This window comes from Podarcis pityusensis (assembly GCF_964106645.2).
Source record: "Podarcis pityusensis genome assembly, chromosome: 17".
Classification (NCBI taxonomy): domain Eukaryota; kingdom Metazoa; phylum Chordata; class Lepidosauria; order Squamata; family Lacertidae; genus Podarcis; species Podarcis pityusensis.
In genome coordinates, this window is record NC_138042.1 from 2,158,903 (window position 1) to 2,185,383 (window position 26,481).

Below are 26,481 nucleotides of genomic sequence, written 5' to 3' on the forward strand. Positions count from 1 at the left end.
AACAGCAAACCTTGGATCTCTTTTTAGTAAAAGCAATATGGAATGCTTGTGAAACACATATGATCTTTCCCAGAGGCTTCATATAGATGTTGAAAAGCATTAGGGTGAGGATGGAGCCCTGAAGCACCTTGCAAGTGACAGCCCAGGGGTCTGAACAGTCATCCCCCAACACCACTTTCTGGACATGGCCCCAGAGGATGGAATGGAACTACTGCATAATTGTGCCCCCAGCTCCCAAATCCCCTAGATGGTCCAGAAGGATACCATGGTCATTGGTATCAAAAGCTGCTAAGAGATCCAGCAGAACCAGGAAACAGCTTTCAACTCTGTCCCTAGGCCACAGGAGATCATCGACCAGCAGGACCAAGGCGGTTTCAGTTCCATGATGGGGTCTGTTACTACTAATGATTTATTAATCGTTTTCTAAACCATATCATGGTAATGTACAATAAATGAAATTAAGAACAATTAAAAACACAAAAACAGCAAATACATTTAAAATGAAAACAAAACCATAGAAAGCTGACATCCATGGTAAAGACCCATTTATCCAGCTAAGGAAAGCACATTAGAACAAAAATGTCTTCAGTTGTTTTCAGATAGTGCAGCTAACTGGGCATTTGTTGTCTCTCAACAGGAATGCTCTTCCACAGAACAGGAACAGCCACACTAAAAACCCTGCTTTGAGTTACTGGGCACAATCACTTTTAGCCATAGAAACCACTTGAGACTTCAGTGACAAGGGCTGGATTCAGTTCAGTTGCTGCACTAGCAGAAGCCAGCACAAGGACTCCCGCTAGTGCAATGGCACTTCGCCCCTCTCCTCCCTCCTCAGATCTGCTCAGGAGGGTTGGGAGAACCCCCAGAACAGTGTGCAGGGGGAGGAGAGGGGAGACATTTTGTCTGGCAAGCAAACATCCTTCTGCTGATGGAATGATCTCCTTAGCATGCTGCTGAATTCCACCTGAGGAGGACTCCCAGACTACAAACGTCTTCCTTTGTGGGAAGTGCAAGCCCTCCCAGCACAGATCATATATCTAATTCCTGGACATTTGCATCACAAGTAGCAATCCTTTCCAATTGCTTTCAGGACTCTGAAAAAACAATTATTTGTCTTCAGCCTTAATTAACGTTCTTCCAGATCCTGGGTCCTTTCTGATATACTAATGAAGACTTCTTGTTAGAATTATAAAGCTGATGAGTGGAATCAAGTGGTGGAACTGGGTTTACCTGAGACTGACATATTAGTAAAGAGTTTTCACTCATGAGGAAATGAATTGAATACCCAGATAACCAACATAATTAGGTCAGTATTGGCTTAGAAAATCACAGGGCTTGTGAGGTTGCCCACCTGTCCCAAGCGTGGCCTACTCTACTGAAAATGAAGGGTAGAAATGGAATTATAGAAAACATCTATGCCAAGACACAACATGTGGACTTACAGGGTCAGAAGTTGAGTGAGCTAAATCCTGAGGATTATTATATCTGTGGTGCTGCAAAAAAGTAAGACTGCACAAACAATAAAGAATAAAGCTTGCTTCCTTCCCTCCATCCATTCCTGGCCCTCCTGTACAATCTGTAAGTGCATGTAAGAGTTTTCCTTTGATCTGAAAGGTTGTCTGCGAGGGAGGTTAAGTTCACCCTCATTTTCTATGCCTTAAAAATACCACAAGGCACACTAGCAAGATGCACTTTAACTTAGGTTGTGCTTTCTTCTCATTTCAATAGGAGGGTGGTGGCTGTTCTGCTGAAGTAACCAATCACTGTTTGGTCATCACCACCATCATTATTTTTGTAGCCCATCACTGTCAGCCTAGGGAGAGAAGAGTCAGGAACAGCAGGTGCAGCGGATTGCAGAGTTCCCCTCCTGACAGTAGCATGCGGGGATGGATGAGAGGGAAGGAGAGGGGTCAGCCCTCCTTCTCTTCTCCTGTGCATCTGGCCAGATGGTTCGCAGCCCTGCTGGAGCCATGCCTGCTCTCCCGAGGCCCTTCTCCTGCTGCTGCCCCTGCTGAAAGGGCCCTGAGGGCCCGTGGCAGGCGGAGGGAGGCTGTGGGGCTGCAGGGAGGTCCGGAGTCTGTCCCAGAGAGGCCAGCCCTTCAAGAGCAAACAAGGGCCATCCTGCAAGGGGTCCCCTTCCCCCCTTTCCTGGGAGTGCTGGAACTGGCCTTTCAGGGCCCCCACACCTGCGCAGCTGAGGGACTCGCTGCTGCTGCTGCTGCGGGAGTCAGGACAAACCCCAGGGCCCCTTAGCACAGGCGCCCAGTGACTCCTCCGATGAGTCTGCAGAAAGATCCATCTCCAAAAACAAGATTCCTCTTGAGAAATGCCTTTCCGCCTGTTCAAGCTCTTTCCCCCAGAACATCCAGAAGCCTTCCAGGCTGTAGGCTAGGGGTCCCCAAACTAAGGCCCGTGGGCAGGATAAGGCCCGAGAGACTCGTTTATCCGGCCCGCGCGAACCCCGCCACCCGCTCTTACCGACGCTGCGCTGTGCAGCTGCCCACTTTCGGGTCAGAGGAGCACCAGAAATAGCTTGTGCACATGCGCAAGCATTATTTCCGGTGCACGTCCGGGTTGGAGGAAGCCCGTGCACATGCGCACAAGCTATTTCCAGTGCTTTTCCGACCTGGAAGTGCAATGCAAATAGCGTGTGCGCACATGTATGGGCACACGCTCCCCTGCCCTCCGCGCGATCGACGCTGGAGACACCGGCCCAAGGTGCGATAAGTTTGCTGACCCCTGCTGTAGGCCGAAAAACAAAGAACAAAGGGCCCAGAATATGGATGCTGGGAGGAGGGAAAGCAGAGCTCTATGGAGCTGGGAGAAAATGAGAACCCGGTAGGAGTAGCGGAAGGGAGCAGAAAGAGGGTAAGGAGCAAACAAACAAAGGAAAAATCCCTTTCAAGTTGGCGTTCCCACCTCTTCTCTTTTGCCGCGCTCAGAGCAGCCGGCAAAACAGCCTGCCAGTGGCTTGCAGGAAGCTGAACTGGAGATAAAGGGGTTGTCCTGTGCCAGGTATAGTCTCCAAAGAGTTCACTTCCTGCCAGTGGTGAAATGAAACTGGGATGACTTCTGGGATTTTCCTGTCCCTGGAAAATCGGGACACTTGGAATGTATGCTACAGATCTCTCTCTGGCTTCTGAGATTTTAGCAGGCATTGTTCATGCACCTGCAAGCTGCCTTTTTAGCCACAATGGCAAGAAACCTGTTGGGTTTAAAACACACATGCGCGCGCACACACACACACACGGCTTTTGGGAAGCTGCATTTTATGCTTGACACATTTTGTGCTTTCCCTGAACTCCCAGGGAAGTAGGGGACTCCTTTGGGATTCCAACCATGTGATCATGAGGAGCCAAGCATAAGAGACAACGCCAGAAAGGATCATTTGAGTGCTGTTCTTGCTTACCTCGCAAATTTTTGATGAAGTCATCCAGCTTCATCTTCCTCTCCGCCTTGACACTGGGGCTGTACATGTCGGTATTAAGGAGGATGATGGCAAAAGCCAAGATGAAGATAGTGTCTGGATTCCGGAACTGGCGCACCAATGGGGCATTGCACACACAGTAGCGCTGGCTGAAACGAAATGCGGTGGAAGTCAAGGCGAAAATAAAGCAACCATCAGCACAAAAGGCCAGAGGAAGAGAAGAGTCCGAAGCAGCTCAAGAGATTTTGCTGCTGAAGGTGAGTGGTTTCCTCAGGGTTTAACCGTCAATCCCTCTTCCCAGTGAACTCTGGAAACTGAGCTCTGTGAGGGATATGAGGGTCCCAGGATCCTACAAGTGGGATACTACTTCACATGTATGGTGTAGAGGGGGGTTTTAGAGGACTGAAAGTAAAAGCCATTATCTAACCATTCTGGGTTCTAAATTAAAAATAGTATCCCCGCAAAAAACGTATAATTCATACTGTGGCAGGAAGTTCTAAAATTAAAGGGGTTCATTGGCTCTCTTATTCTATTTTCAAATTATAAATATGTATTGTCAGAGCTGCTTCCAGATCCTAGCTCACAGAGGATCACGCTAGCCAGCGATCATTAAAATAAAGTCTTTATTGAGTTACAGTTTCCATTCTCAAGCTGCTGCGTGCAACTCTACGTCTCATGGTTAGATCGGCGAAGCTCCATCTGAGTCTCCGCCCCTTGTACACCAACTTAATATCCTAGCCTTGCTCCACCTTTTCCGCCTGACTGTTCTTCTCTGGGTCCCTCTGCCCCCCGGGGTCTCTTCCTTCCGGGATTCCTCTGACGCTGACGCTGACCCCCCTGACTCTTCTCCCTCCTTTCGGCGGGCTTTAGGACCTGGCTCCCTTTCCGGGCTGCCTACTGCGCCACCTTCCTGTGCATTTGAACTTGGCACGCGCGCCCAACCTTCCACCTTCCGTCTGACCGTTTCTTCGCTCCCCGATGGAGGTGTGGCCACTCCTGACTCGTGCCCTCCCCCCTGTTGTGAGCTGCCAGCGCTTGATCCCTGGCGCCCTTCCTCTTCCCTGCTCTCTGGCGGTGACGCTGGTCCTGATTTCCAACTGCTCCCCTCTGAGTCCCCTCTGGCTCTATCTTCCTGGGGTGTCCCCCTAGGCTCCCCCCTTGCCCTGGCCACTGGTGCTCCTTTCTGTGAATCTTCTGATTCACTGGAAAGACTCGGAGATCTCGGGTCGTCGTCATCACTCATCTTTTCTTCTGCCTCCTCTCCCTCGCTCTCTGTTTCCTCCCTTGCCCTTGCCTCTGCTCCTGAACCCCTGACATCCATCCCCCCCTCGAAGCCCCCTCTTCCCCCCTCCCCTCCTTCCGGTGCGGGATCTGGGTGCTGCCGTGTCAGGGGGACGAATGTCGGATACAGTTCGCTTCCCGTGGCGGGCCGCCATCCGAAGTCTTCCGGTTCTTCCTCCCTGCTCTCGTTGACGACGGTCACCTCCGCTTCCATCTCTGTGCCGCCGTGCTCGAAACCCGGGTCGTCCCCGAAAACGTCCATGTCCGTCTCTCCTTCGTTGCCTTCTGGAGACGTTGCTCGTCCTGGACCCTCCAGCCACCTTCTGCGGAACTGCTCCTCTGGTCGATCATCCCACCAATACGAGGGTTCTGAAGCAGATCCCGAGGGTGACCCCTCTGGGGAACGGGCGTCTCGTGTCGGTTCCTCGTCCGAGTCGAACCCCCGGAACGTGCTGGCTGAAAGCGTGGGCGTGAAAAGCCAGTCGTCGAAAAAGTCTGCTGGCATTGGCCTATGTGGGAAGAGGGCATGAAACTCTTCTTTGAGCAGAGGTTCGTCTAAAGCGTAGCCCGGCACCCAGCTGTTGGCACTGGCCGGGGTGCCCTCCTTGGCGAGAAGGTATTCTACCCCCTCTTCCCCCCATCTGGAGTCCAAAATTTCCGTGACTTCGTTGATGCGCTCCTCCTGTGCCACTCTCCCTTGCCCGGTTCTCTCTCGGAGCAGACCCGGTGCCGGTCCTGGTTCCTGAAACCTGTGAGGTGCCTTGTAGGGAGTGAGCACCGATCTGTGGAACACCGGATGCATTCTGGAACCCTCCGGAAGAGCCAGCCTGAAAGCCACCGGGTTGACCTGTTCGTCGACTTGGTAGGGCCCCAGTTGTTTATGCCCTAGTTTCTTCTTCGCCAACGACCTGGCCGGCACTGCGTGGGCTGCTAACCAGACCCAGTCTCCCACATGGATCTCTTCGCCAACCCTTCTGTGTTTGTCCGCTTGTACCTTGTATGCGTGTTTAGCCAGCTCCAGGTGCCGCCGCAGCTGATCGTGGACCTCCTGCAACTCCGACGCGAACGCATCTGCTGTCTGCGGCTCCCCCTCCCCCATTCTTTCCAGTCCCGGGAAGGTTCTAGGGTGCCTCCCGTTGTTGGCGAAGAACGGCGTGACCCCCGTGGACACGTGCTTCGTGTTGTTGTAGGCGAACTCGGCGAGAGGCAGGTAATCCACCCACGTCGCAGGCTGTTGATTCGCATAACATCTCAGGTACTGCTGCATGATGGCATTGACCCGCTCCGCTTGCCCGTTGGTCTGCGGGTGTCTAGCCGACGCCAGGTTGATCTTGACGTTCAGGAAGCCCATCAGCCTCTGCCAGAAGTTTGAGATGAACTGTCGCCCTCGGTCGGACAGAATAGACCGCGGCAGACCGTGAACCTTGAACACGTGGTCTATGAACAGTTTGGCGGTTTGTTCCGCCGTGGCCACCTTCGCACACGGAATGAAATGTGCCATCTTGGAGAACAAATCCACCACCACCAGCACAGCCGTCTTGCCCCTCGAGCTGGGCAGATCCGTGACAAAGTCCAGGGCCACTCTCTCCCATGGCTCGAACGGAGTTTGCAGCGGTTCCAGCAGTCCGGCCGGCGGTCTGTGCACTGGTTTGGACCTCTGGCAGGTGTCACACCTCGCCACGTAGTCCGCGACTTCCCCTCTCATTCCGGGCCACCAGAAGTCTCTGGCTACTAATTCCACCGTCTTCTCCTTGCCAAAGTGCCCGGCAGTGGGCGCGTCGTGCAGCTGCTGCAGTACCTTGGCGCGAAGTTCGTCTCCCGGCACGTAGATGGCCCCTTTACGGATGAGCAAACCATCTCGCAGCTGGAACTCGTCGGTCGCTGCCGTGCCCCTGTGCACCTCTGCCATCTTTGCTTGCGCGAAGGAGTCATCCTGCAACGCTCGTCGCACCGCATCCAGGTCAACTGTTGCCGCCGCGCACGCCCACACTGTCGGTGCGAAGATGTGCATGGCGGCTGCTGGCGATGCCTCCTCCAGATACTGTGGCTTACGGGAGAGAGCATCCGCCATGATGTTGGTGTCCCCCGGGACATACTCTATTCGGAAGTCGAAATTCGCAAAGAACTCAGCCCAACGTATCTGCCTCTGGTTCAGGAACTGTGCCGTGCGCCAGTGCTCTAGATTCTTGTGGTCCGTGCAGACCTGCACCGTGTGCTTGGCGCCGATCAGGAAGTGCCTCCACGCTTTGAACGCTGCATGAATGGCCAGCAACTCCCTGTCCCAGATGGTGTAGTTCTGTTCGGACTTGCTGAGCTTCCTTGAGTAAAACGCTCCCGGCCTCCAAACCCCCTGCGGGTCTTTCTGCAGCAGGACTGCTCCCACGGCTCTGTCCGAAGCGTCTGTCTCCACCCTCATCGGCCTGCTGGGGTTGACATGAAGCAGCTGCTCTTCCGACGCGAAGAGACGCTTGAGTGCCTGAAAGGACTGCTCCGCCTGCTCTGTCCAGATGAACTTCTTTTTCTTGGAGCTGAGCGTGTCCGTGATGGCCGCTGTCTGCATCGCAAAGCCTTTGATAAACTTGCGATAGAAGTTCGCGAAACCGACAAACCGTTGGACCTCCTTCCGGTTGCGTGGGCTTTTCCAATCCAACACTGCTCGGACCTTGGCGCTGTCCATGGCGAGCCCTTTATCAGACAGCTTGTAGCCCAGGAAATCCACCTCGGTCACGTCGAATTGGCACTTCTCCAGCTTGGCGTAAAGCCTATGTTGCTGTAGCCTGCTCAGCACTTCCTTGACGTGTCTGTCATGCTCCTGCTGCGATTCCGAAAAGATCAGGATGTCATCCAAGAAACAGACGCACGTCTTGTAGAGGAGCCCCGCCAACACGTGATGCATGAAAGCTTGAAAAACGTGGGAGCCATTTTGCAATCCAAAAGGCATAACTCTATATTCGTAGGTGCCCAGGGGCGTGAACATGGCTGTCTTCCACTCATCTCCCTCCCGCATGCGAATGAGGTTGTATGCCCCTCGCAGGTCCAACTTGGTGAACACTCTGCCCTTCCGTACCTTTGCGAGGAGGTCGTCGATTCGGGGCATGGGGAAGTCCGATGGCTTGGTCACACTGTTCAAGATGCGAAAGTCCACTACAAGTCTTTTTTGGGGCGTGTCCCGCTTCTTAACAAAGAATACCGGACTGCCCCCCGCTGCCTTGGACTCTCGGATGAAACCGCGCTCCAAATTATGATCTATGAACTCTTTGAGTTCCTGCAGTTCGTCCTCAGACATGGAATACAGCTTCCCTTTGGGTAGCGCCGCCCCCGGCAGCAGGTCAATTTTGCAGTCATATGGTCTGTGGGGGGGTAGCCTGTCTGCCTCTTTCTCGCAGAAAACCTCCAAAAATTCTGCGTACTTGTGGGGGACCGCTTGCAGCGTGCCTAGCTGCAGCTGTGACTCCTCTTCCCCTCCTTCCTGCCTGGGCACGATGCAGTGTTCAGCGCAAAAGGAAGAGCCGAAGGTCAGCTGCCTCTGGTACCAAGCCAGCGTCGGGCTGTGCTTGTCCAGCCAACTCATGCCCAATACAATGGGCGTGTCCGATAGTTGAGTGACATTGAAGCTGATGATTTCCCTGTGATTCCCAAGTCGCATCACCATTGGTGGCGTCTGCTTCACCACTTGCCCCCCTAGCAGCTCCCTGCCATCCACCGTGACAACCTGCAGGGGCAGCGTGGCAGGCAGCAACTGTATAGCGTGCCGGTCGACAAAGTCCTGCCCTATAAAGTCCGCATTGCTTCCGGAGTCAATGGTGATTGGCACGTCCATGGTGATTCCATTGGGCAGCTGGAGCGACGCGGTGAGCTTCACTACCGGTTTGGGCGGGAGGGGGTCCATGGGCTGTAAAATCTCTGGGGACTGCTTCACTGACACGTCTGGTTGGGCCCCAGTGCCTCTTCCTCCAACCAGACTCCTTCGTTTCCCTGCTGTGGTTGTCCTTGCTGCGTTGCTGCAGTTACCATTGCTGAGGCTGCAGTGTGCTTGTGGAGCCTCTGGGGACACTCTTTCGCCATATGCTGTGGATCATCGCAGATGTAACACTTCCTGTTCCCTCTAGGAGGCTTCGCTTTCACTGCTGCCGGTGCTAGGGCTCTGGCTGCTGACTGAGCCCTTGCACCTCCAACCTCCATAGGTTCCGCTCCTCCTCCTGGCGGAGGCGTGGATTGCGCACGCGCTGCTTCTCTGGGAAGGAAGGAGGAGCCCCTGGCTGGTTCGCGCCCTCCACGCCCTTCGTCCCTGCTCCACGGACGTCCTTCCAGCCGCACCCCCACCGCCAGCGCCCTCTGAACGATCTCCTGCGTGGTCCGGGGTCTCTCCCCCCTCGCAATTTCATCTTTAACCGAGCCGTGCAATCCCTCCCAAAACAGGTCTCTTACAGGAGCCGAATCTCTGTCCCATTCCAGGGCACTGACCAAAGCGAAAAAGCGGGCATGGTACTGCCTTACGCTGGCCCTCCCTTGCTTCAGTCCATGTATCTCCTGCCGAGCAAGATCCACGTCAATGCTTGATAAAAAGCACCCATCCATCGCTTTAATAAAGGCATCCGCATTTTGGAGCGCCGGATCATTATCTCTCCACAAATTGCGCAGCCATGCTTTAGCATCTCCATGCAAATGGGACATGATGAATCCCACCTTCTCTTGCTCATCTCTAAAGTCTTTGTTCAGCAGTTGCAGTGCACACATTACATCTGCTCTAAAGTTGGGGTACTGTTGCAAATTCCCATCGAAGTGAGAGACCAGACCGCCTGTTCGTCTCCCCAACCCAATCCCCTCCGGTTTGGGTGTCAGTTGCCCTTGCTTCGTAAGCACTTCCAACCTGACCTGGAGATCCCTGTAGGCGGCAGCTGCGTCCTCCTCTCTCTTCCTGGATGCAAGAGCCTCGGCATTCAGTCGTGTCACTGCTTCTCTGAGTTCCACTATCTGCTGTTCGGCCGTCATGTTGTCTGCCGTTCGTGAGCTCGCTAGTAGGCACCCGCTTTCTCTCCTCTCCGCGAGGACGTAGATGCCCACAATCTAGAGATGGAGCTTACTGTCAGAGCTGCTTCCAGATCCTAGCTCACAGAGGATCACGCTAGCCAGCGATCATTAAAATAAAGTCTTTATTGAGTTACAGTTTCCATTCTCAAGCTGCTGCGTGCAACTCTACGTCTCATGGTTAGATCGGCGAAGCTCCATCTGAGTCTCCGCCCCTTGTACACCAACTTAATATCCTAGCCTTGCTCCACCTTTTCCGCCTGACTGTTCTTCTCTGGGTCCCTCTGCCCCCCGGGGTCTCTTCCTTCCGGGATTCCTCTGACGCTGACGCTGACCCCCCTGACTCTTCTCCCTCCTTTCGGCGGGCTTTAGGACCTGGCTCCCTTTCCGGGCTGCCTACTGCGCCACCTTCCTGTGCATTTGAACTTGGCACGCGCGCCCAACCTTCCACCTTCCGTCTGACCGTTTCTTCGCTCCCCGATGGAGGTGTGGCCACTCCTGACTCGTGCCCTCCCCCCTGTTGTGAGCTGCCAGCGCTTGATCCCTGGCGCCCTTCCTCTTCCCTGCTCTCTGGCGGTGACGCTGGTCCTGATTTCCAACTGCTCCCCTCTGAGTCCCCTCTGGCTCTATCTTCCTGGGGTGTCCCCCTAGGCTCCCCCCTTGCCCTGGCCACTGGTGCTCCTTTCTGTGAATCTTCTGATTCACTGGAAAGACTCGGAGATCTCGGGTCGTCGTCATCACTCATCTTTTCTTCTGCCTCCTCTCCCTCGCTCTCTGTTTCCTCCCTTGCCCTTGCCTCTGCTCCTGAACCCCTGACATGTATGAACATTCCACATCCCATTATGGAAGAATGCAACTCACAGCTACTACATTCATTTACAAGCAGGTCTTCTAGTCATATAAATAGCAGGTTGAGCACTCTAAGCGGGATTAATCAACAGATTCATTACCAAAGGATTAAGCTGATCTACTGGTGGAGCCCAATTTTAAAATCGATGAAGCTGAAAATTAAGAGACATTCTTTGTTTTTTGAGGTTGTTTTGGTGCTGGTGCATTACTATAATATGGAACAAAAAAAGAAAAATATGGCCTTTTCTTCTAACAATTAATAGTAGCTTTTCTTTATTAAAACACAAGTTCTCTCACATTCTCTTCAATATCATAATTCAAAAACTCATATTACAAATGCTTTGTAACAGGCTAATGTATGTAACTATAAGCAGGTAATTCACTGATTAATCTATTTAGAGACATAGGTTGGATCCAGACTGAGTTAGTTGCACTTGGTTTCCAATGAAATAAATGGGACTTAAGTCACAACTAATTTGTCCCATTTTTCAATGGGTACCAAATTCAGTTACTTAGGGCTTATCCACGTTTCAGTTTGTGTTGTGATTACTAGGGACAGGTCCGTGATTTGCAAAGATGCTATTTCTATTTCAGACAGCCCCTATAGTCAATGATACATGAAACTTTAAGGAATGGCAGGAAGATCTATCTAAGTTTATTTGGCAGGGGAGAAAACCCAGGATAAAACATAAGATTATGATTGATAGCAAAGAGAGAGGTGGTTTCGCCCTCCCTGACTTACAATTGTATTTTGATCCATCATGTTTTTGTTGGTTGAAATAATGGATTTTACTAAAGGACAGTTATTTGCTGGATCTGGAAGGGTATGACCTAAAATTGGGATAGCATGAGTGCCTGTGGTACAGGAAGGCTAGAATATATAAGAGCTTCTCAAATCATATAATCAGAAAAAAATCTTTATAGGGTATGGGGAAAATACAAAAACCTATTAGAAAGAAAAACACCAATGTGGTTGTCACCAATGGAAGCTCTGGCATGGAAAAAAATTAACACAGAGACAAATTGGAGTACATATAGAGACTTGCTAACTGTTACCAGGGAGGAATATAAATTGAAACAGTAAGGAGAGGTAAAAGATCAAGTGACAGATTGGTTAAGTTACCATCAATTGCATGCAACTTTTAAGTTAGACAAAAAATATGGATTTGCAGGACAGAGTTCACAGTTTGAAAAGGTGGTATTAGGATCCAGGGTCAAGTCCTTAAATACTACTCAGTCAGATTTACAGCCTACCCACTTTGGCCAATGCTCTGCAGTCTTAACAGACAATGGGGTGAAAGAGGGCACCTCCTGCTTGTGCCTGCCCACCACCTACTGCTTTGTCACACTCATATACGCATGTATAGCCACACACATATTCCCTGTCCGCTCTTTCTTGCAGCAGATGGATGGAGTGGGTGGGATACATGCAAACGGAGATGTATGCGCATATATGACCAATCAAAGCAACAGCTTTTAAACGCTGTAGAAAGGGATCTAATTAAGCTAGAAACTTACTCCAGCTCCACATAAGTCAAAATTTATACACCAGAGTCAGCACATAAACCTGCCCATTTAAGTGTTGAATGGTTTATTTAGCTATCCTTCAAACTCTAGTGTTTTTCCTCTTGCTCATAGTTTATTTCAACAAAAACAAATTCAGTGTTCCATCTAAATATATATAGGAATCGTTGCTAACAGTAAAAAAATTATTTACATGCCCCTTGGTCCAGGATAATTCAGGCATGATATGTACAACCTCACTCTTACTGCAGTGATTAACCAAAGATATTCTGCGACAGAACCACATGCTCCTCATTGCCGATGGCTCGATCTCTAGACCAGGCTTCCTCAACCTGGTGCTCACCTGGTGGGGTGTTGGACTCCCAGTAGCCAACATGGTGAGAGCCATAGGGAGTTGTACTGCTCTAGACTAGGTCAAGAAGGAAACCTCAGAAAGATGGCAGCACCTCCAACTTACCTGAAGGCCTCAACAAGGCGCTCCACTTTCTGTGCCTCGCCTTGCACCCGAATGTGAGACTGGAACTTTCGCAATGCATCATCCAAGTCCATGTTGGAGAAGTCCATCTCGTCTACCACACAACTGTAAGGCAAGAGAAGACAGACAGTGACACACAGCAGCAAGGGGGGGGGGGAGATATGCTGGCCTGACATGTGTCAATCCCCAGCATCTAGGGATTCCTGTCCCAAACCCCGGAGCACCATTGCTAGAGAGATGGCTTATGACTTTGTGTAAGGTAGCTTATGGTGTTTCTACCACTTCTCTCTCTTTTAAAAATGTAACAACAGTAAGTACTGTGAGCCTTGGGGAACAGGATGAGCTATAAAAGTTAAAACCGTGGTGAGGGGGAGGGGGAAGGAATCAAGCAGAACTCCTTACTCCAGTACGTCCCGGTTGAACTGCTTTTGCCGGTTGCCAAGAAATTCACCAATCATCTGCCGGCTCAGCCCTTTCCGCTCCAGGATAAAGCGTGCCACACCAACCGGTGTGTCTGACAGGAAGCCTCTCTCAATCAAATACTGGATTCCCTTCTCTGGTTTCCTGCCGGTGGGATGAGAAGGAGCCTTTATGCACACCTGGAACCATTTTCACCTGGAGCCCACTTCCCCCAGCTCAGTTATACAGGGCAGAACACCTATTTCATCATCATCATCATCATCATCATCATCATCATCACCATCATAGTTTATATACCGCCCTATATCTGAAGGTCTCAGGGCAGTTCACAGAAAAGATCACAACATATATAATCAGAATAAAAACAACAACCCAATACCCCCCCCCCCGAAAAGAGCCACATTTTAAAAAGGTATAGGATGTCAAACAGGTCAACCAGAGGCCTGGTTAAAAAGGAACATTTTTGCCTGGCGCCTAAAGGTGTGTAATGAAGGAGCCAGGCAAACTTCCCTGGGGAGAGCATTCCACAGACGGGGAACCACTACAGAGAAGGCCCCGTTCTCATGTTGCCACCCTCTGGACCTCTTGAGGAAGAGGCACACAAAGGAGAGCCTCAGAAGAAGATATCCGGGTCCGGGTGGGGTGGGGGAGCTTTGCCAGGGGACCTAAACCCACATGTTCCAGGCAGAGGACAGGACTGCAGAAAGGACCCGGCCTGGTATGGTTTCTATATGCGCTTATCTGGAGTGGGGTGAGGACGGGAACAGGTGAGGGAAGACGACTAAATTACCTAATGTGTCTTGTATTTACTGCTTTTAGTCAACGGCTTTTGCAGACTACTTAACGGCTCTTTTCTCCATTTGATTCCACTTCAGCCTTCACATTGCCATTTGGTTATGTGCACAAGCCCAAGGCTGGTATAAGTTAAACGATGGCTATTATAAATGACCCAGTAAATACATCTGCAAACTAGGCTGGCGCAAGCTGTTTCCTTGTTCCAAGAAACAGCACCACAAAATCTGAGAGATGTAACCCAGGGTCCTTACTGATGTTGCAAAAAATCGTGGGAAGCAACTCTCAGGTGGTCTTCTGCTTCACTAGCATCCTTAAATACATCTCACCCTGCTCCCAAGGATAAGGACAGAATGCATGGTGTTAACTAGGTTTTATTCAGAGTAGACATATGGAAATTGACAGACCTAAATGAGTTATCTTCTTTAATTTCAATGGGTCTACGCTGAATGAAACTTAGTTGAAAAGCAGGAAATGTGTTCTCGCTTAATTCAACAGCTGATACGCAAGTATCAAGGAAACCACATTGTGAAGACAATGGTTACATTTGCACTCCCTTGACAGGAGCTGTTTGTTCCAGGATCAATGCAGGTAAGAAACATTTGCAGCAGCAGACACCCCAGATTGCTGGAAGAGGCTAACCTCACATTCCTACAGCAAGTTGCCCCATAGCCAAGACATGGTAATGGATAATCACCGTGGGGACCACTTAGCTCCAACAGTGGAGCATGCAGCTTTGAACATAAATCAACTTGATCAACACCACTTGGCTTGGTGGAAAACTATGCCCCTTTTCCTTCCACCTTGCATAGACCAAGAGGCTCCAAGTTTGAGTCCTTGCTGATCCTGATAGCTGGGCTGCCATTTCTACAGACCATGGCTAACTCCTACCATGGAGTCACATAATGCTCCCCTTTTCCTTTTCAACCCAATCCCCCACAGGGGAGGAAGGAGACTGAATGTGATTTAGTTGATTTGGGGCACTAACTTTGCCTCTGGCAGCAAAAGGGTGAAAAGGCTAAGGCCAACTTTGGTGCAGGGGTGGGTGCAAATTCAGTAAGTCACAAAGTTGGTCTTAAAAACTCTCCACTGGCTGGGACCTGGTCTACACATGCAGCAGAATGAGGCGATAGACTAGACTGTACTACATACAGTCTTTAGGAGGTACATATAGGAGGTACCATTTTTGAATGTTTCCTCATGAAACACACATAATTTCTCTTTAAGTAAACAAAATGGCACTGTCCACCACCTTTTTCTATCACATGCTTTTGGTTCAAGTTTCAGTACTGAATTCTTCCAGTGGCCACAAGATGTAGGCAATACTGTTCCCCATCAACCATGTCTCCCCACACCCCAATAAATATGGAAAAGAGGCAAAAAGAGGTCATGGGGCCTGTTTGTGTTTGTGTGTTGGGATACAACTTAACATCTGGGTCCCAAAGAGAAAAGTTTTTCTCAGCCTCATTTTGGTTTACCAGTATTTCCCAAATAGCATAAGCAATGAGGGAAGTGTTAATTATGAGGTATTGATACGGCACAAAAGTTGCTCTAGATGTGCTGGAGAGCAGATGCCCCCACTGGATGATATTGGACCACGGTGAAGATCTCTCCAGAAATGAGCACCTGCAATGGCAAGTCCCATGAAGCAAGCTCTGGCACTCATGCCAACGCAGCAAATTCTGAGCCATGATTAAAAGCCACCAAGTGGGAGGAGGCAACTGGATTTGACTTGACAGGGCAGTCACATGAGAAGTTCCTGCTCATTACAATGGGGCTCCCAGCAGAGAACGCCCTGATGGACAGCAATCTACCTCGACTAATGGGGGAGGGGGTGTTACCATTCTGGGTTTTCTGTTCCCAGTACCAAAACATATTGAGTGGGCCTCATTCTAATCCCTCTTCTGCCAGGCAAACCATCTGCAAATGAGCAGGGTTTGTCTCCCAGGGAGGGAGGGTACACAGCTCCCTCAGCTTGGCACTTTGCCCCAAGGATTCAACGTGAGTCATGACTCCAGCTGGTTAATATGTTGTGATGGCTGCCTCCCAGCCCTCAAGAGCCTGCCTCCTGCCAGTGGAACAGATGCTGTCTTGCTCAGTAGCAATTAAATTACCAAGAGCAACAGGAAGCCAAGATCTGAGCCTTCCCCGCCCCCTTCCTTGGCCCAGAAGACCAGTGTGCACTGCAGGGAGTTATCAACCAGTTGGGATAGGTGGAAGGGAAGTGGGCTGGGACCAAAGGGGGCACAGGCAGGCTATTAGGCTGCCCCCTTTCTACTGGCTGTGTTACAAGTGCCTTTAATAACAGCCTGACGTGCAGAAATTTAAGCATGTGGAAGTTTTCCCCATCACTTAGTTCCATGACAAGAGGTGGGGGAAGTTTCACCTGCTTACATTTCTGCATGTCAGCCTGTTATTTGGTGGAGCACCTCTGCCCAGCACCGTGAGATCAACAGGAGGGGTCCTGCTTGCAGCTCCACCACGGAGTGCAGTTCAGTGTGGAGACCTGCAGCAAGGCCTTCTCTATGGTGGCACCTCAGTTATGGAACTCCCTCCCAACCTTAGAAGCAACAATGGCTCCAGCCTTTCTTGTGCCTTTGAAGGCAGTGTTTACTTTGATTATTTCTTCCACATTTATTGTCGTCATTTAATTACTGGTGTTTAAATTGCATTATTATGATGGGGCATTTTAAAAATATTGTTTTGTTAATAAATGGAAACCAATTTGTGAGGAAAACCAGTATGTAAAAGCTTTAAGGTGAATAAATAAAGGCACAGAAACATGGCCAATAAAAAAGGGAGGGTAATGCTAGGCAGAAATAGACAAAATGGAGCAAAAGCTGTAACCTTCTTGAGGAATGAGGTGTCACGGGGAGGTGGCTCATTGTTACAACATAAGATTTTTGCAAAACGGGAATTTCAACCGGAATTCAGCACCTGAACTCCCCAGTCTCTAAACTGACCCCAAATTTTCTGCCTGGGCCTCTCTACCAATATTCAAGCACCTGGCCTGGCAGTCCAAAAGTCAGCAGCAACTAATCAGTCTCTCTCCTCCTTCAACTGCCTGTTTCTGCCAAATATTGTTTGGGTTCAGCCTGTTAGCTGAGCCTGGAAGGAGAGGAGACAACACACAAAGAGAAACCATCCTCAGTTAGAGGAACTGTGCCCTCTTGATGCTTGTACATTGTGATTGCCCAGCAATTTCATTGAAGTTATTATTGTCAAGTCCATGCACACTGTTCTCCTCAAACATCCAAATTCTGCAAGCAGGAAACCCCAAAGCACATGATTAATAGGAGTTATTCAGTGTGAGCCTATCTGTTCACATTTGCATCTTAAGTTTCTTCCGATTATTATTTTGGCAAAACACAAAAAGGGGAAGCCAGAGGGGAAGGGGTGGAACAAAAACCATGGCAACTAGGAAGTACTGAGAAATTGTTGATGCCCCACAGTAAATGATGTGCTTGAGCAACCCCACAACACCCCCCCCCCAGGGTGAAACAGAATATCCAGCGATCTGGTCATTTCCCCCACTGCCTAGCTGTACGCCCTGCTTGCTCAGGGTGTGGGTCAGCTCAGGGGAAGAGTTGCTCGTGAAGGAAAGGGCTATCCATGGCTACTAGTCATGGTGGCTTTGTTCTACCTTAACTGTCAGAGGCAACAAGCCTCCAAATATCAGTTGCTGGGAATCACAAGTGGGGAGAAAGCACTGTTGCACGCAGGTCCTGCTTGCAAGCTGCCCACAGGCCACTTTGGGTACAGGCATCGTTCCTCCACTTGCACGCATTCTACTCATGTTTGGCTGCATATACCTGCAGCACCGGGGGGGGGGGGATAAATAGAAAAATACCAGGAATGGTGGGAAAGAGCTGGAGAGTCCTTATGGCTCATGAGGAGACCCTCCCCGGAGCCTGAAGAGGATGTCTGTGAAGGCAGAGGAAGCCCCAGAGAGACCGGAGGCATAGCAGGCTTTTGTTTTGGCTGCTCCGCCTGCCCGCCTAACAGCTGACATGCGGGGCAGTACCACTGCTGCCGCCGCTTTCCCTCATGCTTTCTCTCATGTCCACCAGCTGGCCTCAGACCTTCAACTCTAGTTGAAGAGAGAGTTGTGTGGAAAGAGTGCGGGAGACAGAGCTGTAGAGCAGGGGGAAATAGGCCCAACAGAGCCTTCTCCGTAATAAGCCCACTGCTTCCTTGTGAGGCCCAACGCTTCCCTACAAAATGGCTACCCTTCTACTACTGAAACTTCCATGGGCACCTCCCCATGACTCCACCCAAGCATCTCATACTTGTTGAAGAGATTGAGGCCGATGCGGTATTGGCGACGCTGCACAACATCGTTGTTGAAGGCAGGAGAGTCCCAGCTGTGCCGCGTCTCCCGCTGGTAGGTCTGTTTGCAGGGCCCCCCGGGAGCCGAGGAGGCAGCTGGGGCAGGTGGGGGAGGGTCGCGCAGGCTGTCGCGGGAGGAGGAGCCCGAGCTGCAGTTGATGGTCTCGTTGGAGTTGGTGGTGCTGTTGAGGCTGTCGTTGTCCCCATCAGAGTTGTCCGGCGGCGGAGGTGGGGGCAGGCGCCCAGGGACTTGAGGGGGAGGTATTGGCAGAGGTGGGGGTGGCTGGTTTTGTTCAGGGTGATAATGCCGGTGTGGGTGTGGGGAACGGGTGGGTCCGCCAGCGTGCTTGAGGGTGCCATGGGGACTGCAACCATCTTGCTCAAATATGAGACCCCTATTGAGAGAACCTCGATCGGAGCGGTCGCTTAGATCCACTGAGCTGTCGCTGGGAGGCTCGATGGTGAGCAACGGGAGATGGGCCCCGCGTAATCGATAGTCCCTGCATTCCATACAAGGTGTGCTGCGTCGGCTGCCACCGTTCTCGCGGCTGTCCTCTCGCTGTGGCCCAACCCAGTACTCTGGCCGTGGTGGTGGTGGGATTGGCACAGTGGTGGGCTCAGGTGGGTCAGTGCTGGGTGGGCGCTCCAGAGAGATGGGTGACGTGGGAGCTCCTTCATCCAGGTACAGCGTTACATCACTGAACGAGGTGGCAGCACTGTCCCCCTGCTGCTCCTTGGACTCACTCTTTTCCAAGGAAGGTCCGCCAGCCCCTCCCTCCTGTCCCAGGGGGTGGCAGTTCAACGCTTCGTCAATCGACTCTGCCAAAGACTTCACCTGTTGGAAGGCACAGAAGGAAGTTAGCCAGGAGGGATTATACTCAGGGCTTTGTAAGAAGAAAATGGGGGGAGGGGGAGAAATGGAACCAAAAATTGTTGCATCAAGGAAATCCACCTTCTGTGCACTATACAAATTAAGCATCTATTCGAAAATCAAATCACACTTTGAATAATCTTTTACAAAGCATGCTACAATTGCAGGAGGCCAAATGCAGTATTCTATCATCGCACAGGACATGTAGTATTGTAGAAAAATAGAAGTTTATCCATTTATCAAAATCAGTTAAAGACAACAAAGGAAACACAATACACAATTTCATATGCAGGCTGCAGTTTGGGGCTCTACCACGCTAGAACCTTTGAGCACTGCTGAGGGACTGCTTTTTATGCCATGGGAGGGAAAAGGAATTAAAATGTGAGTTCTACAGAAGTGTTTGATACAGCATCATATTATCCAGCAATGCTGGATAATGGCTTTGGCCATGAACCTACTATAATGTATAAAAGAAAAACAATATGAAAAGAAACCAATAATTAAAGTCCCTTCCCTTTTTCAGGGGACAGAAGCTAACCAAGTAAGAGGAAATTCTTCACTAATTCCCCCAGCTGTACTGAGATGCAAAAAGTGCAAGGACTCCTTTTAATCGAAGGTAAATAGACCTGAACATCCTTAATAGTGCTGTTCCATAGTGAACAGGCAAATGGTGCAATCATCCGCCAATACCAACACCACACTGCAAATCAGATCTATTAAAAAAAAAAAAGAAGGATATTGCAGAAAACATTGGGAAGCAACAGTATTACAGCAGAAAGAAAACACCGGCACAGAAAATGTAAGCGTTTAAATATTAGTTGCATTCTCTACCCATTTTGCATTGGGGTTTTTTCTTAGGATACCTTTTTGGAGTCAAAAGCAGGATACAAGACTTCCTAATAAAATTAACCCAAACTAGCAAGCGACCAAAGCCTGCTTTCAGAGTTACAACCCAAGAGAACCCAAGAAGTTCAGAGCAGATTCACTCCTTACAAAGCAAGTGCTTTCACACCCAGAATCCTCTTTTACCCCAAACATGCATTTGGGGACCCATTTCTTAATCTTTGCAGGGTGGTAGTTGTGACCAACCTTAGATCAGGCCACGACACATTAGTGGGTCCCGACCCAACAGCTGAAGACCAGTGGCAATACCACCTGCATGTCTTTCCTTGTATCTCTCTTTTTCCTTTCAATGAAATCTGAGAAGAGCTTTGGTTATGCCCTGATCAAAAACAGGTACCCCCCGTGCTGGCACTCAGTGCATTTGGAATTGTAGAGTTGGAAGGGACCCCAAGGGCCATCTAGTCCAACCTCCTGCGATGCAGGAAACTGAACTAAAGCATCAGTGGCCACTTCTGCATAAAAACCTCCAGTGAAGGAGAACCTACCACCTTCCAAGGGAGCCTGTCTCACTGTCAAACAAAAAGTTTTCCCTGATGTTTAGTTAGAATCACCTTTCACGTAAATGGAAGCTACCAGATTTGTTTAAAACTTGTTATTATTGGATCCCGGGAAGCTGAATTCACAATGGTGGGAGGGCAACAGAGGGGATTTGTGAAGGGCTGAAGAAAGTCCATGGGGCAGGGAGGGGGGAGCTTGAGGTCATGACTAAGCAAAGGAACCAAGAGAACAGCCAAAGGGGTTGGGCAAAGGAAAAGGCAAGGGTGGCGCACAGTTTGGCGCAGCCTACCTGCTTGGAGAAGGAGTCCTCTAGCTCAGTGATGTCATTGCAAAAGCCTCCAGAAGAGGAATGCAGGGAGCTGCCGTCCAAGCCAGCCCGACAGGAGCCACCATAGGGCAGGCCACGGTCCAGCAGATGAGGTCGAGCACCGGCCATGGTCCCCTCATCCAGTGAGGCTGGCTTGCCCTCAAAGTAAGGGGCATTCTGGGCCTTGTCGAACTCCTCAAAGGAGTACTGCATCCGCATGTTGGAGAGGATAATGCGCCGGGACATGCGGCTCTCAGAGGCCGAGCTTCGCAGACGCTCAAACTTCTTGTTCATGCGATACTGGCGAAAGGCTGTTTGGATGGTGCGAGCTGCTCGTCGGCTCAGGAAATAGCCCCCATACTTCCGCTCCAGCATCTCCACCTGCAGTAGGCAACAGAGGAACGGTGGTGGTGGTGAGGACAGGGATTTAGGCAAGGGAGTGGGGGAAATAATTTGGATTAAACAATGAGTTCTATGGAAAAGAGAGATGGGCAGCTTGGGAGAGACCTCATCAGCAAAGGAGGGGGCAGGATTCTAGAGGACCATGGGCAAGATGCCACAGCAAAGGACAGCGCTTTCACTTTCATCCCCTAGAACATATGAATCAGCCTCCTGCTGAGTCAGACTACTGGGCCATCTCTTGTCTAGGGGAACCTGTGGCCCTCCAGATATTGTTGGACTCCAAATCCAGCTGGCCCCAGCCAGCATGCCAATGGCCAGGGATAATGGGTGATATATTCCAACAACACCTGGAGGCCTACGAGAAGAGCAAAGGCTTGCAATGGCCTCAACTTTCCTGACTGCACTGTGCCAAGTGAGAATGGCAGTAGAAGCTGGTCTAGTTGGCCTCAGTAGGCCTCTGGCTCTCATTTCTGAAATCATCTGGCCCTAATCATGGAGACAAGTGGCACACATTAGATTGCCTTGGGCTTCTTGCTATAGATGGGGTTCCTGGCCTTATAAAATGTGCACGCTGAAGACACCGCTTACCTTTTTGTCCTGGAGGTCTGTCGAGAGCTCATAACTGTCTGACAGTGCCTTGGAACGCTTGCTCTCTTCCTCTTCCTGCTTTCTCAGCGCCACACTGGCTGGCTGGAGCCGAGCACGCTGAGCCCACGGAATGCCTGGTGATGGAGTGTGACAGACAGAGGAGGACGATGAAGAGGGTGCCAAATCGTAGTGCTCAATCTTGGTCACCTCAGGGGTACAACGATATGGAGGCTGACTGCCCAGGCTGTCCACTATAATAGTGCCTGCCTCACTTCCAGGCGGGTCTCCTTCCACGCTGAAGAAAAAAGGAAGAGAGATTCAACAAACACTGTGGAAGACTGGGAAAGAAGAGAAGCCATGCTAGGTTTGAGAAGGGCCTAGGTAGGTTTCATCTGGGCCTCTGGATGCCTTGCTTTCTTCCTATATCCAAGGCCGACCTTACCAGGAGGCAGAGTGAGGCATCTGCCTCAGACGGAAAATGCTGAGCACCTAAGCTCGCTTGCTGCCTCCAGGTGCAGGGGAGAATGCTGCCCCACTGCCAGTATCAAAGTCAGATGCAATTGCTAGCCTGGTTTTCTTTATATGCAGTGGTTGTTGGAGGGCAGGCAGGGCAGGGATGCCATCTTGTCTTTTGCCTCAGGCAGCCACATTTATCTGGCTGGCCCTGACCCACCTCTGAAATGGCGACCTCTGTGGTGCCAGCCTGCAGCCCCAGCACTGTCAGAGAGAGAGAGAGAGAGAGAGAGAGAGAGAGAGAGAGAGAGAGACGGTGGCAGTAGTAGTCCTGGCTGGTAGCTAGCTGCCCATTTAAAAAGGGAGCAGAGGAAGCAGAAAGGGAACTATGCCATGGAATCGTGTAATATAGTTCCTTTCCTGTTTTGCCTCAGATCCTTTTTTAAAATGGCATTATTTAAATGCTGTTGGCTGATCTGGTCTCTTATCAAAACCACCAAGTTGGATTTTAAAATGCATTTACTCCCCTCTGATTGCCCTTTAAAATCTGAACAGTAGCTCTGCACAGCAGTTTTGCTGAGAGAGAGAACCAGCAGCTCCAGGAGCCAACAGAGGCTCATCCCTGAGCTGCGGGGGGGGGGGGGGGGGCTTGACACACCAAGGTCAAGACTTGGCAGCTCCACTGACAAAGATTGGGGGGGGGGACACACCATAGTCACTGCACCCCATCTGTGGTTCTTTTGTCCCATTATCCTAAACTAGCCAATTCAATCAGCTGCCAATATTATCACCACAGTAGAAGTGCTGGTGGTGAAAGGGATGAACCTTTGCCTGCCAACCACACAGTCATGTAATTTCCCTGATTGACAGAAAACATGCACCACGAAGCTGCTATTGTCTCTGCTGGGCCACCAGGCCTATACTCTTTTCCTAGTGGGGCTAACAGCAGCTTCAGGGTGATTTAGATCCAGGAAGCAACATAAGGGGAAAGGGTTAAACACCCGCAGCATCACAGATCCAATCAAAGCTAGAGCCCCTCTACTACCCCAGGCTGCTTCTGACCTAAAAAAAAAGGGGGGGGGGAGAGAAGAATAGTCAGGTGATGCAATGTCTGATCTCCCATGATGCATCTGTTCTTGTTTTGAGAAGCAAAAGTTGGCCATTTGGCTCCCAAAAAGTCTTCTTAAATGTTGGGAGTCTGATATATAAACTTTTATGGGATGGGTGAGTTCCCATTCTGAATTCTCCTGACACTGACCTTCTGCAGGAACTTAATCATAGGCACTACCCACTAGGCGCCCATAATGACATTTGTACAATCACATTCTAATAAATTTTTTAAATAGCATTGTTACCTGTGTTGCGTTGCAATAATCAAGATGGGTTGCTAACTCTAGTTCTGGTGAAGCTCATGGACCCCATCCAGCTCACAAGATAATCTTAGCTATAGGCAAATGTTCACGTGTGCTGCTCCGTGTGCTGCCTTGCCTGCTATTTGGATGAAGGAGCTGGAATTTCCATAGGCTCCTGCATGTGTCTGTTCCATGCAGCATAGGCTGCCTTGAGTGTGCCACGTCTGGAGGGCACGAAGCAGATCCACGAGTGTGAAGCTCTACATGGGAAGGGCCAAGTGCTAATGGTACCTCTAATATACAAATGGTAGGCAAGGCCAGGAAAGGGTGAGCACAGCAAGAGTGCCTGGCTCAATTCTGATCTCCCATCAAATAGTGATTTTGATAAGGCCACCTGCAGAGAGTGTGTGTGTGTATACACACACACACACACACACACACAGTATATCTATATAGCCACAATGAGAAAACAAGTACAAATGCTTTGAGTACTTTTTTAAAAAAATAGTACTTTGAGTACTACTACTTTTTTTATCCTTCCATTCCTTTAAAAAGGACATTAGTTGGGTTGCTTGTTTGTTTTACATTGCAGAGCTTACACACATATTCTGTTTTAGAAGCAGACATGCGTCTGGTGAAATTGTTCCTGTTCTAACATTGCATCTTCCTTTTTAATTAACGAAGCCTTGGGTGGCAAAGCACACACATGTACATCCTGCTTAAGAAGCCATACCTGAGCTAATAAAAAGCACACTTACTCAATTCTAAAACTCATGAGCCACCAAACTCAGCACAGCCCATCAGCCACAAACAGTGACTTGTGAGGTTCTTATCAACTCCCTGCTTCTGCAGTCCCAGCAGGCAAACAACAGGTTTTTTGAGTCTCTGGTGCGCTGCCATATAAGGCAATGAGTCACAGGTTATGTAGACCTCTCTAACACAGAGAAGATGCAAGAAGCATACTTTGTTCTTAGAAGATGCAGGAACATGTTGCAGTATCTTAGATGTGGCATCCTCTTCTGTGTGTAAGAAAGAAGGCGGAATGCCTCTTAACTTCGGCAAATGCAGAACTCTGTCGTGCTCTGCGGCAATGATTTCAAACTTTTCACTGTTCAGGAACCCTGGAATCCTACTCCAGAATTCCAGCACACAGTAAAGGATTCTGGGAACACCTAACACAAGCCACATGGCTATACCAATACCCACACAAAGAAAGATGATGACCATATCTCAGAAATCAAGCAAGCAAGCAATCTTTATTACGGTCAAAAACCAGACAGCAAAGTTAACAACAACAACAGCAGCATCATATACCACACTCACATGAAGAAGTGGATGTAATTAACTATTCCCTATAAGCTTATTTACACTAAAAATAACACTCCTTCAGCTAAAATCTGTATTCCATAGATTAAAATCAGTACTCACTCGCCAGTCATGACTGCCACTGCGGCCTGTCTTGTCCTCGTTGCCATAAAACAGAATTTCGCAACAGGCCTAATGATATCCAGATCTTTATCGACAAGAAGGTATTTAACTTAAGTTTCCTCTGAGCAGCCAGGTAATTTCCTTAACAATGGTAAAATAAGCTCTCTTCAGGTATCACAGTACAATGGGCAGTATAGAAGAACGTGCCCAATGGATTCAATCTCATTAGAGTTGCATGGGCATAAACTTTGTTCAATTGGGATGTCATGGTATCTGCCCTCAACCTAGTACTGAGGGCACTACTTAGGGAAGCTTTTAATGTTTGATGCATTACTGTATTTTAATATCTTGTTGGAAGCTGCCCAGAGTGGCTGGGGAAGCCCAGCCAGATGGGCGGGCTTTAAATAAATTTATTATTATTATTATTATTATTATTATTATTATTATTAAAGGGAGAACATTAAAACGGGCTCTGGAAAAACCCCCAATGATGTATAGGGTTATCCACTGCACTTAAGTAATATGTGGGATGAGGTTCATGTAGAGATTTATAGATTTTAGAAGATCGGTTACAATCATTTTGGAATTCTATGTCCCAGATTAGTTCTTTAATTATATTTCTGGCCCTTCCCATTTCCAGACTTAAAAGATATTCAGGAGAAAGGCCGTAAAAGGACCGTTTTCTTGTTTTGTTTGATAGTCATCAACCAGCATCAAAGGGAGCAGCCCAGTTGGGGTCCTATTAAGTCCTAGCCATAAAGGGTGGGCCGCCCACAGCCGCTACGATAACTACACTGGGAACTGAGGGGCCTCAAACTGACACACACTCACCAAGGGCCCCTTTTCCCCACAACTGCTTTCTGCCACACACAGGCCATTATTACATCTGCCAGGTCTCCAGCTCATAGGAGAATAATGGGTTAGCTGATTCCACAGAGAGAGGGAGAGAGAAAATACATAAGAAGAGGCCAAATTGCTCCCTGAGGTCTTCTTAAGTCTTGAGAGGCTAGAGAGCATAAAGAATATACGTGCCAGATGGGGGGTGGAGAAAAGCAGAGACCGAGAGATTACCAGAGAATGAATTTAGTTCAGATTTTGCATTCACTAACTGAACCCTGGTGAATGAGGTGCAGATTGAGGAGAGAGAGAGATTCACAGGAAATATGCGCAACTGTCATTGTGAAAACCCTGTGAAGCATGCAGTATGCTATCAGAAAGCTCAGCAGCAAGCATCATATGCAATAAATAATTATAAGCATGATGTGCCAGCATTATCAAGAAAAGCTTTCCTGGACACACAACAGACTGGGGGGGGGGGTGGGTAGAGAAAGTGTTGCACAAGATTCATTGACCATTGTGAGGAAAAAGGACAATGGACATGTAGCACACTGTAGAAAATCACAAGAGTGTGGGTTAACAGTCCAATGTTGCTCAAAAGAAAAAAAATGTGTTCCTGTGGTAGGTGTGCTATATACAGTGGTACCTTGCTTCTCAAACGGTTTAGTTGATGAACAAATCGGCTCCTGAACGCCAAAAACCCAGAAGGCCAGCAGC

The 26,481-nt window shown here is 49.6% G+C and overlaps 1 protein-coding gene across 12 annotated transcripts in view; it reads right to left on the reverse strand.

The window, feature by feature from the left end:
- IQSEC2 (IQ motif and Sec7 domain ArfGEF 2) overlaps positions 1–26,481 on the reverse strand; it is a 168,088-nt gene that overhangs the window by 13,589 nt on the left and 128,018 nt on the right. For all 12 annotated transcript variants that reach the window (XM_080987301.1, XM_080987297.1, XM_080987302.1 and 9 more), the window contains 6 exons: positions 21,695–21,989; positions 20,687–21,085; positions 18,086–18,960; positions 12,987–13,148; positions 12,567–12,689; positions 3,410–3,576 (listed from right to left, as the gene is read on the reverse strand). In XM_080987301.1, the coding sequence (XP_080843427.1) occupies positions 3,410–3,576; positions 12,567–12,689; positions 12,987–13,148; positions 18,086–18,960; positions 20,687–21,085; positions 21,695–21,989 (2,021 nt within the window). The remainder of the gene's footprint in view (positions 1–3,409; positions 3,577–12,566; positions 12,690–12,986; positions 13,149–18,085; positions 18,961–20,686; positions 21,086–21,694; positions 21,990–26,481) is intronic.